Raw genomic sequence first — 14,864 nt, forward strand, 5'->3', positions numbered from 1 at the left:
ACAAAAAGAGAAGAAACACCTGAGTATATCTTATATTTTTTAATGTAAAAATTGAGTGCTCTGGTGCATCCATTGGGAGTGCAGTGAGACATAAAGGAGGAAGAAGTTTCTAAGACCACAGGCAGGTGTCATCGCCAGCTTCCCAGACTAAAGCTGCAGTTCAATAACGAGTGGGATCACAGTGCGGAGAGTGACTCATGGTTTGATATTTTCGCTTCTGAACAGACTGAATCAGACCTGAGAACACTCTGCTCTTTATTCGGTGTTCTCGCTCTGGGACTGACAGGACCTTTCTGCCAGTTAATAAGGTTCAAGCAAAGCTGATGCAGCATCATGTAAACACTTTATTACCCTGGCTGACTGCAGTGAGCCAGTTCAGAAACCTCTAATAATGTAGTTCAAATAAATTTGAAAGTTCATTATGTTTTCTGGATTTTGTAGGTTGACCACAGCTGCAGAACTAATAATCCAAAGCTCGCTTCACACTAATGTAATTACCACTGTTTAAATGTTACAATTGATTTTGAGTTAAAGTGTACACTCACTGTCAGTGCAACAGACTAATACACTGAAACATTCAGAGGAAGAGCTGCACAGCAATACAGCAGAGAACTCTGCTGCCCTCTGCTGGAATAAAGAAGAAACAACAAGAGATTTTAGCTGAAAATGCTTGAAAGCAATCCATCCATCTTATTTTGTTTTCTGTGTCTCCATAGTGGAATTTTATTATTATTATTGATTACTCGCTACATAATATATCTATCACATGTCTGTTCATTCTTGCAAACCATCGATTTCTTCCAGAGTTAAAGGATTGTTCCCATCTGAATCTTACAATAGTTGATCTTAGGATACGGATCCTTCAAGGCAAATGATGTGATTTTGCTCTTTATAAATACAATTAACTTAATATAAAACTAGAGTCATAATGTTGTTCCTTTTGTCTCTGTCTGGATACAAAAGAAAACACTATTTTGGACAAAATCACTCCTTGTAAATTAGAAGAGAATCCAGTGACACAAATGAAGAATAAAACTGACCATCTTCAAAATCAACTTTTTCTTTTTTCCCATTTTGAGAGAAATCGCTGGTACAACGGGTACACAGGAGGAAAGATTTCCTCCCCTACTCTGCCTTTAGCTGTTAATACCAGGCTTACTGAAAGTCTGTCAATAACTCTGTTCTACAGCAGCAGCTTATATCCACAGTAATACAGCGCCCGGATCTAATATGTAGCAAGGGAGCACACTGCTGCTGTTGCAAATGCATAAACCCACCTGATTTCTGCAAGCACCAGCAATTTTTCCTCCCCATTTTCCCACAGTCACGCACCGGCCCCGCGCTTACTCCTGCTGTCTGCATACTAGGACTGAATATCAAACACCACAGTGGTGCTACATAATTCAAACTGCAAACCTTTACTACTCTGGGGTAATGTATTTTCTTCATTGCTCTCAAGACTACTCATGAGATTACACCCAAGATGGTAAACCGGGAAAAAAAAGAAGGTATGAATGAATGATTCAGGAAGTGGTCTGGCTCATGATCCCGTCACACCTTTGCACCTACCTGCATTGTGTTTCATATCCTCAAGGTGGCAAAATAACTGTCACCCACCTTCACCTCTAACATCTGATAGAAGATGAACACAAGAACACATACCATCTCTGTCGTTCATTATCTAAATATCACCTAAGTGGTAAAAGGTAAGACTATCAAATCTCTTCCTCTACATCCTCAACCTTCCCCTCTCCTTCACATCAACACGAAACTTTCAATCACTCTGTCTGGATTGGGAGTTAACAGACGATTGATAGTGTTGAATCTCATTAAAAGATGAATAAATGTGCGTGTCAGGTTGGACTAATGTGCTGTAACGTCCTGGTCTAGGGGAATGAGGACAAGAAACGGAGAACGAAAATGAACGCAAAAAAATTGGCAATCGGCATAGCATCTCCTCCAATCTTTCTGCCCTCCTTCTTCAAACGCCGGCCAAAGCATCTTTGAAGGCACTAATGAAATCTGGTTCAAGCTGCGGGGCAGAGCCGAGAGGAGGAAGTGCAAAATCTGAAACAGCAGTGGTAAGAGGTGGTAAAAAAAAGTCTAAAATTAAATGTGTCTAGTATGCTAAACCACTGTAATACAGGGAATAGTGAACAAGGGAGTGATTTCCAATTGATTTCAGCCCGACTCTATCTCCATTTACCTCCATGTCACTGTATGGGGCTCTGAGGAAATAAGTTCAAATAATACAAATCCCAGATGGTCAATTGTACAATTTTCTCAAAGTCTATACCTCATTTTATGACCGACATGACTTGATATTACCTATTAGAGGAACACAGTATCCTAATAGCACATCCAGTTGACATACACATACTGACAGAGGCAGGAATGTCATTGCAGATGGTTGGTTGAAGTCCCCTAAATCACAACTGCCATAATACTGTCCGAAATGTCTTTAAAGGAGTCAAATCATCATTATGAGCTGCCCTTCCCTGTTCTTAATTGTGCACCGTGAAGTATGTTAAACAGCTTGACAATTAGCTGTGAATGGGCTGACAGTGCAAAGCTGTAATACCCTTTTTACACTCATATGTCAATACAAAATGATCATTAACGTGACAGATTACGATCTCTCTGGCTCTTCATTAGACTGCTGCCAGCACAGTAAATCCCTCATGGAGTTAAAAAAGGAGGCTGATAATTGCTATTTTCAAGGGCAAAATGTCCCTATCTGGATCCCGTACCTGGTTATAAAATCTGATATGAGTTTTTAACACGCTGCTCCATAAAAAGACACTTAATGACAGGTGACAGCACGAGTGTAACATTTAACAAAGAAGCTGTTATGAGTGGGTGTGGCAGTAAATGCTGCTGTGATGATGCTTGCCTCATTAATCTTCATCTTGTTACTCATAACGGAGGGTTCAATTATTCCACCATGTGAGGATAACAGGATGACAGAACTGAGGATTAACGTGACCTAAGGGACCAACGTGTTTCAGAAATATGACCTATGTTTACATAATGTGCAAATTAACAACCTTCGTGCTGCTGTTAATTTTCAGTTGCTATATCAACCTCTACTGACTAACTAACACAGCAGTTACAGTTTAACTGTGCAGCTGATACAACACCATTAAAGGGTAATTATAATAGATTTTATATAAAGATGGACAACATGACAGCTCCCCAGAAGTGAAGGCAAAATATTTTGATCGCCCCCTGGTGGCTGGTTGCAATACAGGTCAGCTGCCGCCTCCAAAGGTTGTTTCTGTCACATTAGATAGTCTTTATCATAGTGATGCATGCTCATGTATGTTCAAAGTGCTCATTTTTCTGATTTGTTTGGTTTTAATTTGTCATTTGAGAATATAAAAGTGGTGTGAAATGACATTATTAAGAGCTGTGATTAACAGCCTCTCAAAACTCCATCAGAGCCAAAGAGTTGAGTGATCGGAAGACACTAAAGTGATGTTACTTTAATGTGAAAGTGGTTAAGGTTGTAGCTAGCCAGTTTCATAATTGCTTTTGGCAGGTTTATTTTTCCATCACAGCTCCTGGCTTCACTCTGTGGCAGGCAGCTGTCAGTCAAATGAGCGGGGGGACCACCAGGGGCTGTTGTCCCGCTCCCCTGACTCTACTGCACAGACTCTAGTTGGAAATGACATCACAAATGCAACATGACAGCTCCCATAAACTTCACTTTGCATATTGGCAGAAAATGGTTGTGTTGTCCATCTGTATATATGGTCTATGTTAACTACACACCCAAACCTGAGCTCAATGGCTGCCATACTGCTCTGTGATCAGTAGCGTGTATAGCCGATGGGGAATTAAAGTACAGAGTCACATTTGTTCAAGTCTGTTTTAAAACAATAGTCAGCTGCCCATATGTATAGTGGAGACTTTGTGAGAATTTGTTGTGATATATCCATTACTTCAATGCACACACTTGTTTTCTAGTCTCATCAAATCTTCATAAGACCGATTCCTGTCTTCAACTTTTATCAGAAGTGTGTTTAGTTGACTTAAAAGGTGAACAGCTACATGCATACTGAGGGAAAAATTGCAATGTGTAAAAACAAAACTCATCTTTTCTTCTGAAAGTAAAACAACACTTAAATCCACTCACAGACACTAGACATAATTGGCAAATGTTAGTTACTTTGTTTAGGATCCATCTTTCTCTCAACTGCCTTGCATACTTCAACTACAAGATATGACTCTCCACATTTATAGTTTGCTGTTTTGCATTGTGGTCATACATGCAGGATAATAACTTTAATCTCTGTGTTGCTGTTTCTCCTAAAATGATTGCTGTTGCTTGCTGTTTGATTGTGACACACATGAAAATAAAGCTTGACATCAACAGCTGATGTTTTATATTGTTCAAAGATTTTTTATTTATTAGAGAAAAAATCTACTGTAGTAGAGTTAGTACTTTGATGTAAGCTCAGATCATTTATATTTCCATGGCAATGAGAAAAATACCACACAGAAAAATGCTAGATAACGAAAGAGCAACCTTATATATTTCATGATGATATTGTAGAAAGTTTTATTCATACAGCAATGCTCCTTTAGGGTGGACTTGTCCTTTTACGTTGATGATGATCAGCTAAATTAATTATTAAGAGGTCTGCTTTCCATTTGGGACAGAAAGCAAGTAACCGATGTCTCACTCCCCTCACCCATCGCCTCTCACTCTCCACCCAACTGACGCACGATTACGTCACTATCACCTGTTCTCCATTTTCTGTCAATGATACAGGGTGGTCCAGACATTCATGCAGCCCCTCTCTGCAGCAGGCAGACAGAAATTCATGAAGCCTCCTCCTGGGATCGGCTCAGTTCTGGCTCTATACTGCATGACCCACTTATTTGACAGCAACTCTGTTAAAAGTTTCAGAAGCGTTGAGTGCTTCTCTTGCTGAGCAACAAGGGCAAAGGCAAGACAATCCTCAATGCCTCAATAATGTCAGTACCACTGATTTGTTTGAGCCTGCTGGAACACAGAGGAGATTTTGTGTCTTGCAAGAAACCCTCAATTTTTATTTCACTCTGTGACAGCAAGAAAGTCAACTTTAAAAGATAGGTAGAATAAATTGTGCAATGGCTGTCAAAAATTATGAATAATATATATCTAAAAACGTCCTTTGGAAAATGTTTACCAGTAAAATCAAGGTTGTAGGTTGGGGGAAAATCATGGCTGATACAAATAAGGAATTTCTCACTGTAATTAGTATGATTATCTTTAACCGACAACAATCTGCACAGTAACCTTTGAAACACTTTGAAGTCGACATCTTCTAGATTAATTGTGTAGCCCTGCAGCTGTCTCAGTCCCACGTCTGAGACTCTTTACGCCTGTGAACTCAGATCTCTAATACACCGAGATATCAGCAAAAAAAAAAAAAAGCAAAAAAGAGCGAGACAAACGACAAGGGTGATAACTGAAAAAGTGACATAACGTGTCTCACCTCAGCACCATGGGACAGGCTCCTTTTCCTGAGGGCCGGGGAGGGCTCGGCTGATCGCAGAGGAGTCAGACCGCCGTTCTTCCACTGCTCCCCTGAGGGCGACTTTGGTACAGTCCACACAGGCACACCATCTGAAAAAACGACAAGTGCACTGTCAGAGCCATGTGCCAGTTTCTAGTGATAAAAAGAGTGGAGGAGGAGATAATTGGGACTCAAGACTATAAGATGTATCCTGTTGATTTGTGTGTATTAATGCTCGATTTTTGATAGGGATGAAACTGACGAGAAGGATCGAAGAGGGATGTGGGAGAAAATGTGATTTATTTCTGACATTGTGTGATTGACAAGAGACCAGACACCAGGAAATTACAAACGTGCGTGTGCTCTTGTGTGTCTGTTTAAATTGAATATTTGTTCTGTGCGACATCCTGTCCTGTTGCAATGCAATGACTCAACTCAGGTCAAACAAACAGAATTGACTAGAATGATGATTCATGTAGACTCTGGGCCACAAACAATAAAATGATCCACAGATAAAGAACAAATCTAAACCCTGTTGGCCGCATATCATGACAAAGCCTTGAAACAATTGTATGTCAGTGACTGTAGTTGTTCAGGCATTTAAAAATCAATACACAATCAAGAACTGAGCCTCTCTGGACTGTCAGAGGTGTTGAGTCAACTCATTTTGGAGGTTGTATTTTGCAGTGTTGTTAAGGAATAATCCCTTTATATGAGTTTCAGTCAGTAAGTGTTATGAGGAACAACAATGAACAGCTGTTTCTCTTCGCTAGTGCTGTTTTAATGCATTTGGATTACATCATCAGGATTTGTGAGTTTTCTACATTGCACATTTAATAATACTGCAGAATTTATTACTCTAAATTTAAGCAGCTACTACTTTAAACAAAAAGGCACTTACAAGAGTTGAGTCTTACTGTATGATGTTGTACATGAATAACCATGATGTGGAGGCTTAAGAGACATCAAACTAAGCCTGGTTGATAATTCAGTGTTATCAGTATTGTGTTGTGAAGATATGAACAATGTGCGTTAATGTTTTACAAAATTCTGCCGTCCAAACTTATACTTCTGAGCAAAATTAGTGATTTCTTTTATACATAATTTTAAACACATCACTCTACATCTAACAATCACTCGTTTTGAAATTGTTTTGGGCTAAATTGCAAATCTGTGAGAAAATTATGTTATGTAATCAGATGAAAAATCTCCATGCCAAACACAGGAAGACTGATTACTTTACATCAACCATGGTTACAACATTCACTAAAGGCTCCTTACTCAACAACTGCTTAACAACACTACAAACTACAGCATTAAAAACAGACATCAAATTCAGTCACCTTTGACTTTCCTACTTTATTAAATCTGTATTTAATGCAGGGAGACTGTACCGTCAGGTGTTTGATACATTTTGCATTTCCTGTGCGAGCAGACTCATCACAAATGCCTGTATAAACATAATGTGATTTGTAATTCATATGAATAAACCTAAAACCGAGAAGCAACTTTTATTTAAAAGCTTCTAAAATACATCGCAGTAGATGATCACGTTTCAAAGTACTGCTAATGGAGAGGTACCAAAAGCCTTTCTCATCTCCAATCCCAGCTCTCAAATTGGGTTATAGGTCTAATGCACCAAGAGGACGTTTGTTGATATCCATTAGCGAGAAGCTAACACAGGTCGGCATGCTGGAGAGCCTGAGGCTAGTCTTGATAAAATGAACTGAAATAGCCCTCAGGCCAGGTCTCTGCTTTGGTCAACTGACAGTTTGACTAACAGGAACCTGAACAGTGGTGGCGATATTGGACGCTTGCACCATAGAGACATGAGCGGGGGTGGCTCAGCCCGTAGGCAAAGGTATACAGTATGTGCGAGTTAGTTGTTATTGCTGTTAAAATTAAATGTTTGAGCTGTATTTTGAAAAGGTTATACTGGAGACATTTTAAAGTCAGTGGTTGCCTGTGTAAGGGGGGAAAAAAACGCTGCAAATAGTTCATGTTTGTGGTAGTAATAATGATTTTTTATAAGCAGGAAGCTTGTTTCTTATAAATCCAAAATAGATACGTCTTCTTTGAGACTTTCTCTTGAGATGTCACAATTAAGCACCAGAAGCAGAAACACTCAGTGAGCAGAGGGGTATGTGGGTCATTGGATAGATGCATGCAGGTGAATCAAAAGGCTGGCGCAGATCAAACAGTAGAGAGACAAACATTCATGCAGTAAATGTTTCCAATGGTTTTCCATTGCCTTCCATTTCTGGGCTGTGACATCATTTCAAATTGTGTATTGTTTTCATATCCAACTCTTATCCTTCTGCTGCCTTTTTTATTTTCTCTTAATAAAGAAGTGTCATTCAACTCCCATCTCCATTTTTCTCAATCAAGGTACAACTTTATATTCATTGTGTTAAGCTTTAAGGGGACAAGTTTGCTGGTGGCAAAGTAAATTAATTTCCTTTATGGATTTTCATTTCCTTAAAGGAAAATATTTTGAGCAAGTGGGTGAGAGAGGGTTGGGCTTCAAGCTCTTGATGGATGTGACAGAGGGGAGGGAGGGGGATCCAAAAAGAGCGAGAGCGAGCAGCAAAGACCCTCCGTGCCATCAGCTGATAATATGCTGTCTGGTTTGTGACTGGCAGGTTTCTGGTGGGAGTTTACCCAGAGAGAGATCCTTTAACTTCCTTTGACATTCTTTGCCATTACTGGAGTTGACTCAACCAAGCGGCGCTGGTTTTGTAGTAACAAGGAGCCCGGAGGGACCATCGTGCCAGCCAAACTCAGTCCAACCTCATGCTCGGCTCACTACCAAAGACTTCATTTTCCCATGCAGTGGCAAAGCTTTCTTGTGTGGGCGTAACTAAACCATTCAAACAACCAACCGACCAGCCAGCCACTCCCTTTATCAGCTGCATCAAATCTGGATGCTGCCCATGCCGGTGAGCCACGTTACACATCACTCGGCAAAACCCATGATTCCTAACAAAAATCTCCTCACTGAGGTGTGGGGGGTACATGCCGTAAGCGGGGAGCAGCTGGACCCCCACAGGACTCATCAGCCAAACAGCGGAAGGAAAGAGGTTTGTACTTGCGGCCCGGCGGTCCCACTCCACACCACCCCCTGTCTGAAGAACAGGTATAGGGCAGGGTGACTGTTGGCGCAAAGAGAAGACCGACAAACTGTCAAGGCCGACAGATTGGCTAGAATCTGTCACCCATCCAAAACCCACACCCAAAAGACCTTCCCCAAAGTCATAGATGGCGTTGGAATATTACCCTGAAAGCATACACCTGTAGGGCTTAAAAGATGTCTCAGAAAACATTGTAGCTTGCTCCTTCAGAGGACAGTCTGTGAAGGTTTGGACTCACAGCAGTTACAATGGACTCCAATGGCAACCCAAATGCCACAACAAAAACATGCATCAAAATGAACCATCCTCACATTTACCGCCACTTATCTGGGATCAGGTAGCGGCGGCAGCAAGTTAAGCAAGACAGCCCGTACACGTTTATCTCTAGGGATCCCGAGATGTTCCCAGGCCGGATGAAAATCACAGTATAATCCCTCCAGCATTTTCTGGGTCTGCCTAGGGTCTCCTTAGAGTAAGACATGCATGGAGTACCTCCACATGAAGGCGTCCAGGAGGAATCCCAATCAGATCCCACCTCAATTTACTTCTTTCAAGTGAAGGAGCAGTGGTTCCACTCCAAGTTGCCCTGCAAAGGAAATTCATTTCGACTGCTTGTATCTGTGATCTCACTTTTTTGGTCTTAACCCTCATGAATCCAAATCATCCGTAGAAACTTCACCAAAAAAACTCTGCAGCAACTTCTTCACTGTTGATATGCATTTTCAGTATCTTTCAGACAATCCTTGTTTTGCAAATGAATAACTGAAGGAGGCAATAGTGTAAAACAGAAGTAGTTCAGTTAGTAAAGGACTGTTTGGAAGTGAAGATACAGATGAACAGCAGAGACGGGAATTGTGCTGCAGGTGTTTAAAAGAGGTTTCTATGGACAGTTTTGACACTTATTTTTGCCTTGACCTCTGAGTCGCCATTGGGATCCATTGTAACGGCTGTGAATTCAATCTGACTACAGCAGCTATAAACTAGCCACCTTTCAAGCCTCCAGGCACTGATTATAATGCCAATTTTCAGAGGAGTATTCCTTTAAATCAAATCTACACCACCTCGCTGACAAATACCTCAATCATGCTGTTCTACAGTGACTTAGAAAATTTATAAAGACAAGATTTGTTTTCTTATAACTAGGGAAATTAGAATTGGTTGATAGCATTTTGTTAACTCAAGTTGACATATGTCCTGTATTTGGGGTCTACTTTCCACCTTTATCCTAATCCTTTGTGTTAGGCCCATAGAACCACCCTCAGGCAGCAGAAGGTTTAAATCGAAAGAACTTTATTGGATCCATAATGATCTGGCACAAAGAGGGTTAAACATGGCAGAGGTCTGACAGTTTTAGGCACCAGTGTGGATTCCTTAATCTTTTGAGGAGATTTAGAAGTGCATAGTACTTGTTTTTTATATTTAGGTTTACTTATTCACACATAAACCCTGATTTTTTCTCTGGCATGCATGTAGGGACATAGACTGAAATGCTTTCAAGAACTCTGTAAACAATATTGACGATTAATTCATGTTCATACACACTTCACATTCATGCTTACACTTGGCACTAAGATTTTGAGGAACTATTGGCATTTCAATGCAACTGACGACATTGAACACAACACAGCAATGAATGGAAAATCTGCATCAACAACCACAACAAAGAACAAACAACTAATCTCTGCAAGACAAACAAAACATAAATGGAACAAAATAAGAACAATTTAACACACAAATGCACCAAATATAACATTCAACAACATTTACTGCACACATTGAAGTTCATGGTACCCATCAGGCAAGGACAAGAGCCACAGTCTAGCTGCCCCAGCTGGCCCTTGCCGCTGATGTTGGGCTCTGGAAGAGGGCACTGGAAGAACAAGGGGGATGGGGGAGATGGAGGGGTCGGGGGCTCCAGTAGCAGAACTGGAACGGGGCCCAGGGCGAACTCACCGGAGGGGGCTCCGTGGTTGCGCTGGGAGGCCTGGGACTGAGGTGGTGCCTGGCTGTGGCTCTGGGTCTGTTGGAGGATGTTCAGACACTCTCCCAGGCAGCTGAGGGTGGCGGCCGACGTGGCTTTGAGCAGCAGCAGATCCTGGTCCAGACAGGAGAGTGGGCCTTTGGTGGGTAGTGAGTCAATGGACTGGACAAGGTTCTTTTGTTGGCCTTCTGCTTGGGACATCACCTGGCAGAGAACAGTGATGTAAGGCATTAAAATACATTGTCAGAATACATTACCGATCTGAGGTCATGGCGCATATTACCAGTAAGCCACTGATGTAAAGGGATAAATCTGATTGGTTTTTTTCCGCATAATATGGTATCAATTACTCAAATCGAGGCTTGGATTGCAGATGTACATAAGGTGAGACTATGAGCCCCATAACTGGATCTCTCAGCTGGCCTTGCCAGAAAACCTTTTTGGCTACAATGAAACATTAAACCTGGTTTTAAGAGCCAAATCCAACTTAAATGTTCATTAGATCAGCCCTATTGTTCATGATCATTTTGTATGACACAGCACCGGATGGCTGAGAGATCAATATTATACTTGTGAGCAACTTGGTCAACCATTTTATGAAAAGAAAAAAAAAAATCAAACTATGTATTTAACTTGAATTTAAATTTAAACACCCAAATACAAAACTTTTTCCTGGTGTTTATAGTTCTTTTTCCGTGTCAATTTTCTATCAGCTACGTTAGCCTCATTAGGCTGTCTGATTGCCGTTCAGTCCACCATCTCGGTCCAGACAAGCATCTGGTTTGAGTAACATCATGTTAAAAACGGTGTTATAGAAGTGAAACTATATATTTGTGACCTGTTTTTTTTTATATAAACAGGACAAGAGAAGTCATATTGTAAAGTATTTAGAGTCAAACTTACACATTGTTGGTTTTGTAAGAAATTCAAATAATGCTAAACCCATCTTTTCATTTCCATTTTCTCTTTTGACACATTAATTGCAGACCTAATTAGAAGTGAGTGTGGTGTTTCATTAGGATGGGATGTGTCATTAAAATGTAATTGTGCCGTAGACGCACAAGTCCGGAACGAAAACTTTCACCAGGTGCTGGACCAAAGAACTAAAAGTCTAAAAGAGAAAAGACAGTCAGCACACTGTAGCTCCCAGTACTGGTTTAATGGGAAACCAGGTGAGGGACATTTTGAGCAACTTCTTCAGATTGGATTAATGGGATGTGTCTTCAAAGTCTTTAGAAAGTTGAGGCTCATTAAAAACTTTGAGCAGCAAATTAAAATTCATTTTCAATAACTGACCTTTTCATCTTTTCATATCAGCATATAATTATGAATTAGACATGTGAGGGGACAGAACAGAGTTTGTATAAGGACAACATAGACACAATAAATATGAATGTGACATTGTATGCAATTTTTAACCATCTCATACATTTATACTGTTCAACCAATGTGTAGGAAGTAATAAAACTTAATTCTAGTGGTTGCACCTCAGTCTTGACAGCAGACAGCAACAAAGCCGCTCAACCATCTGCTCCAGGAATGAAGTGCCAAAAAAAAAAAAGCTGCAAAAAGTTTTCAAACAAGACAACTTTTCCCCTCTGCGCCCACAGACAGAACATTTCTTACTGCGAGAATTATTTCTGTATGACTCACCTAAATGTATCACAAAAGGAAGAAGACAAAGTTGGTTCTCGCTAGTGGATAATAAGCTTCTCTTGGGGCTAATGAATCTGGGTTGTTTATCAGCTTGGAAATGTTGCGTTCATTAATATTGTATGGCTTCACAACCACTCGTCCTCCGCATGCACTTCAATAGCACATCTGTCTCCCTGCATCAGTACACAGAAGTATTTTGGAGTCGCTGTTGCGCTGGTGTTATATGTGGCATAGACTTTCATATAAGGTGTTTTTTTTTTCTAAGCAGCATGGAGCTTGTCCAATTATTCAGCTATTTACTTGGGTCGAATGTTGGGAGTCCTCAGGCAGACACAGCTCAAAACCTTCGTTTCCAATGGTTGTTATTTATAGATTCTCAGTGTTCAGCATGCTGATACCCGATCATTTTCACAGTGCCCTTCACATAATAAGAACTTGCTGTTCAATTTCACACATTGTTTCACAAATAAAATCCTCTAGACGGATATTGACTGATACCCACAAAAGGAAAGAAATGATTTCACTGCACTTTATATGTTCATATAACTCTGGATTTTGTACTTTATTACCTTTCTCTATTGTACTGTGTCAAAATTCTTACATCAAGATATCCGAGTTCACAGTCCTCATATTTAAGAGATAAATCTGGTTTGCTCAGATGCTTAAGAATATGTATTTTGTAAATTCAGTACTGTGGCTTATCAAGTGAAAGCAAAGAGTGCTTCAACATGCATACCAGTGTAAAAATATGTAAGATTGAGTTTTGAGGAATGAGAAGAAAATGTGACTCATACTGAGATTATGAATGATAGCAGAGAAGTGACTTATGCTGCAAAGGTAACTTCATAAGTTTCTGCTGATGTTTTGATACCTTTCACATCATGAAAAATGGTCACATACACAAAATGTACAGCCTGACTGATAATGCAGTTTTAAGACCAATATGGATATTTGAGAGTTTTGAAAAATATCATAGGATGAGATCTGGGACCCAAATAAGTTCTCAGGTGGATACGTGTCAGTGTTGCATAATGGCATCACTGTCAAAACTACTTCAAACATACATTTCTCTTATTTCTGTACAGCAATTTCTAGTTACTTAAACTGAGACGATGGTGTATCTGTAATAAGCTAGACTCTAAGCTACAATCTGTGCATCAATATAACATCCTCTATCCCTAGACCCTCAACTCAAATAAGGAAAAACTCCATAAAAAACCCCTTTAACGGAGGAAAAATGGAAGAAACCTCATGAAGAGCAACAGAGAAGGGATCCCTCTCCCAGGACGGACAGACATGCAAAAGGTTGTGTGTACAAAACAGACTAAGAAAGCCAAAATTAGAGAAATAGAACATGGAAAAACAGGATGAAAAAAGATGGATTAATAATATACTGGCCAATATAACAGGCCAGAAAAGTAATTGTTCTGGTTCTAGTTCACAGCATCTGCTAGTCTAAGTACACCAGATTCAGCTTTGTATAAAAGAAAACTTTCAAGCTGCCAAATCTACAGGATGATTATTTCATATTGAAATAGACACATACTGTACACATAAAGTTCATACAGACACATAAGATACTGAAGTTATGTCATAAATATACCTGGTTGTCTACATATGATGTAATGTGAAAATGCAGACATAAAAGTCGACACTGGCAAGAAGTAAACTAAACTAAAGGTGCCCTTAGAGGATGGCAATCTAAGCTGGCAAGCAAATGTGTTGCTATGCAACCTTAAATAGCAAAAAAAAAAAAACATGCCACACAGTATGCTCAAAAAGAACACGGCCATTTGGTGTCATGTGGTTGAGAGAAAAATGCAGCAACCTTTTAATATAACAAGATGACATTTTTATTCAAACATGAAAAATGTGGTGATATATATATATATATATATCTATAGGTGAATGGATAAAGGAGAAAAAGACAAAGCCATCTCTCCGTAACGGCGGACTCACTAAACAAACACACACACCACAGACTTTTGATCATCAGGCTAAATTAAATAAGTCACCTTCAAGTCTCTCAAAAAACACAGACACATGTATGTACGTGCATAGTCAAACACAGACACACACAACTCAATGAATATTTTATATAAAATGCAAATTTCTTCTTTCATACTGTATAATTCAACACAAAATATCTCAGATGTGTAAAAATACAGACAACAAAACACCAATTCCTGTTTATGTTAATATCTCTTTAGTTACATGTTGCATGTACATTGATGTTTGGTTTCTAAGCAACTTATATGGTTACACTAGAAGATAAAAAGCAGCAGTCCACTGCTACAAGCCGTTAAAGCAGTGAGCTTACAGTAATGGCAGCTCCCCACCACCAAAATCACACACATACACACAGAGCTCTCTGGAGCCAACAGGACCAGTGCTGCTTCCAGAAATAGCCTAACCCCAGTGATCCAGCTCTGCCGCGGCAGTGTAACTGCCCAATGGTGCTGCTGCACCGCGAGTCGAAGCGTTTGATGAGTTCACATCAGTCGGCTGTGACAAGCCAGCTGAAGAGAGACGGTTATGTGGTCTGACTTCCACCGTCACACATTCAACAGACAGACAGATGCATGCATG

General features: G+C 40.1%; 1 protein-coding gene across 2 annotated transcripts in view; it reads right to left on the reverse strand.

Annotated features, from left to right (window-relative positions):
- The window catches only part of LOC133996114 (oxysterol-binding protein-related protein 10), a 74,987-nt gene that overhangs the window by 19,286 nt on the left and 40,837 nt on the right, over positions 1-14,864 (reverse strand). For both annotated transcript variants that reach the window (XM_062435671.1, XM_062435669.1), the window contains 2 exons: positions 10,592-10,823; positions 5,487-5,617 (listed from right to left, as the gene is read on the reverse strand). In XM_062435671.1, coding sequence (XP_062291655.1) covers positions 5,487-5,617; positions 10,592-10,823 — 363 coding nt within the window. The remainder of the gene's footprint in view (positions 1-5,486; positions 5,618-10,591; positions 10,824-14,864) is intronic.

The sequence above is a fragment of the Scomber scombrus genome, chromosome 16, assembly GCF_963691925.1.
Source record: "Scomber scombrus chromosome 16, fScoSco1.1, whole genome shotgun sequence".
Classification (NCBI taxonomy): domain Eukaryota; kingdom Metazoa; phylum Chordata; class Actinopteri; order Scombriformes; family Scombridae; genus Scomber; species Scomber scombrus.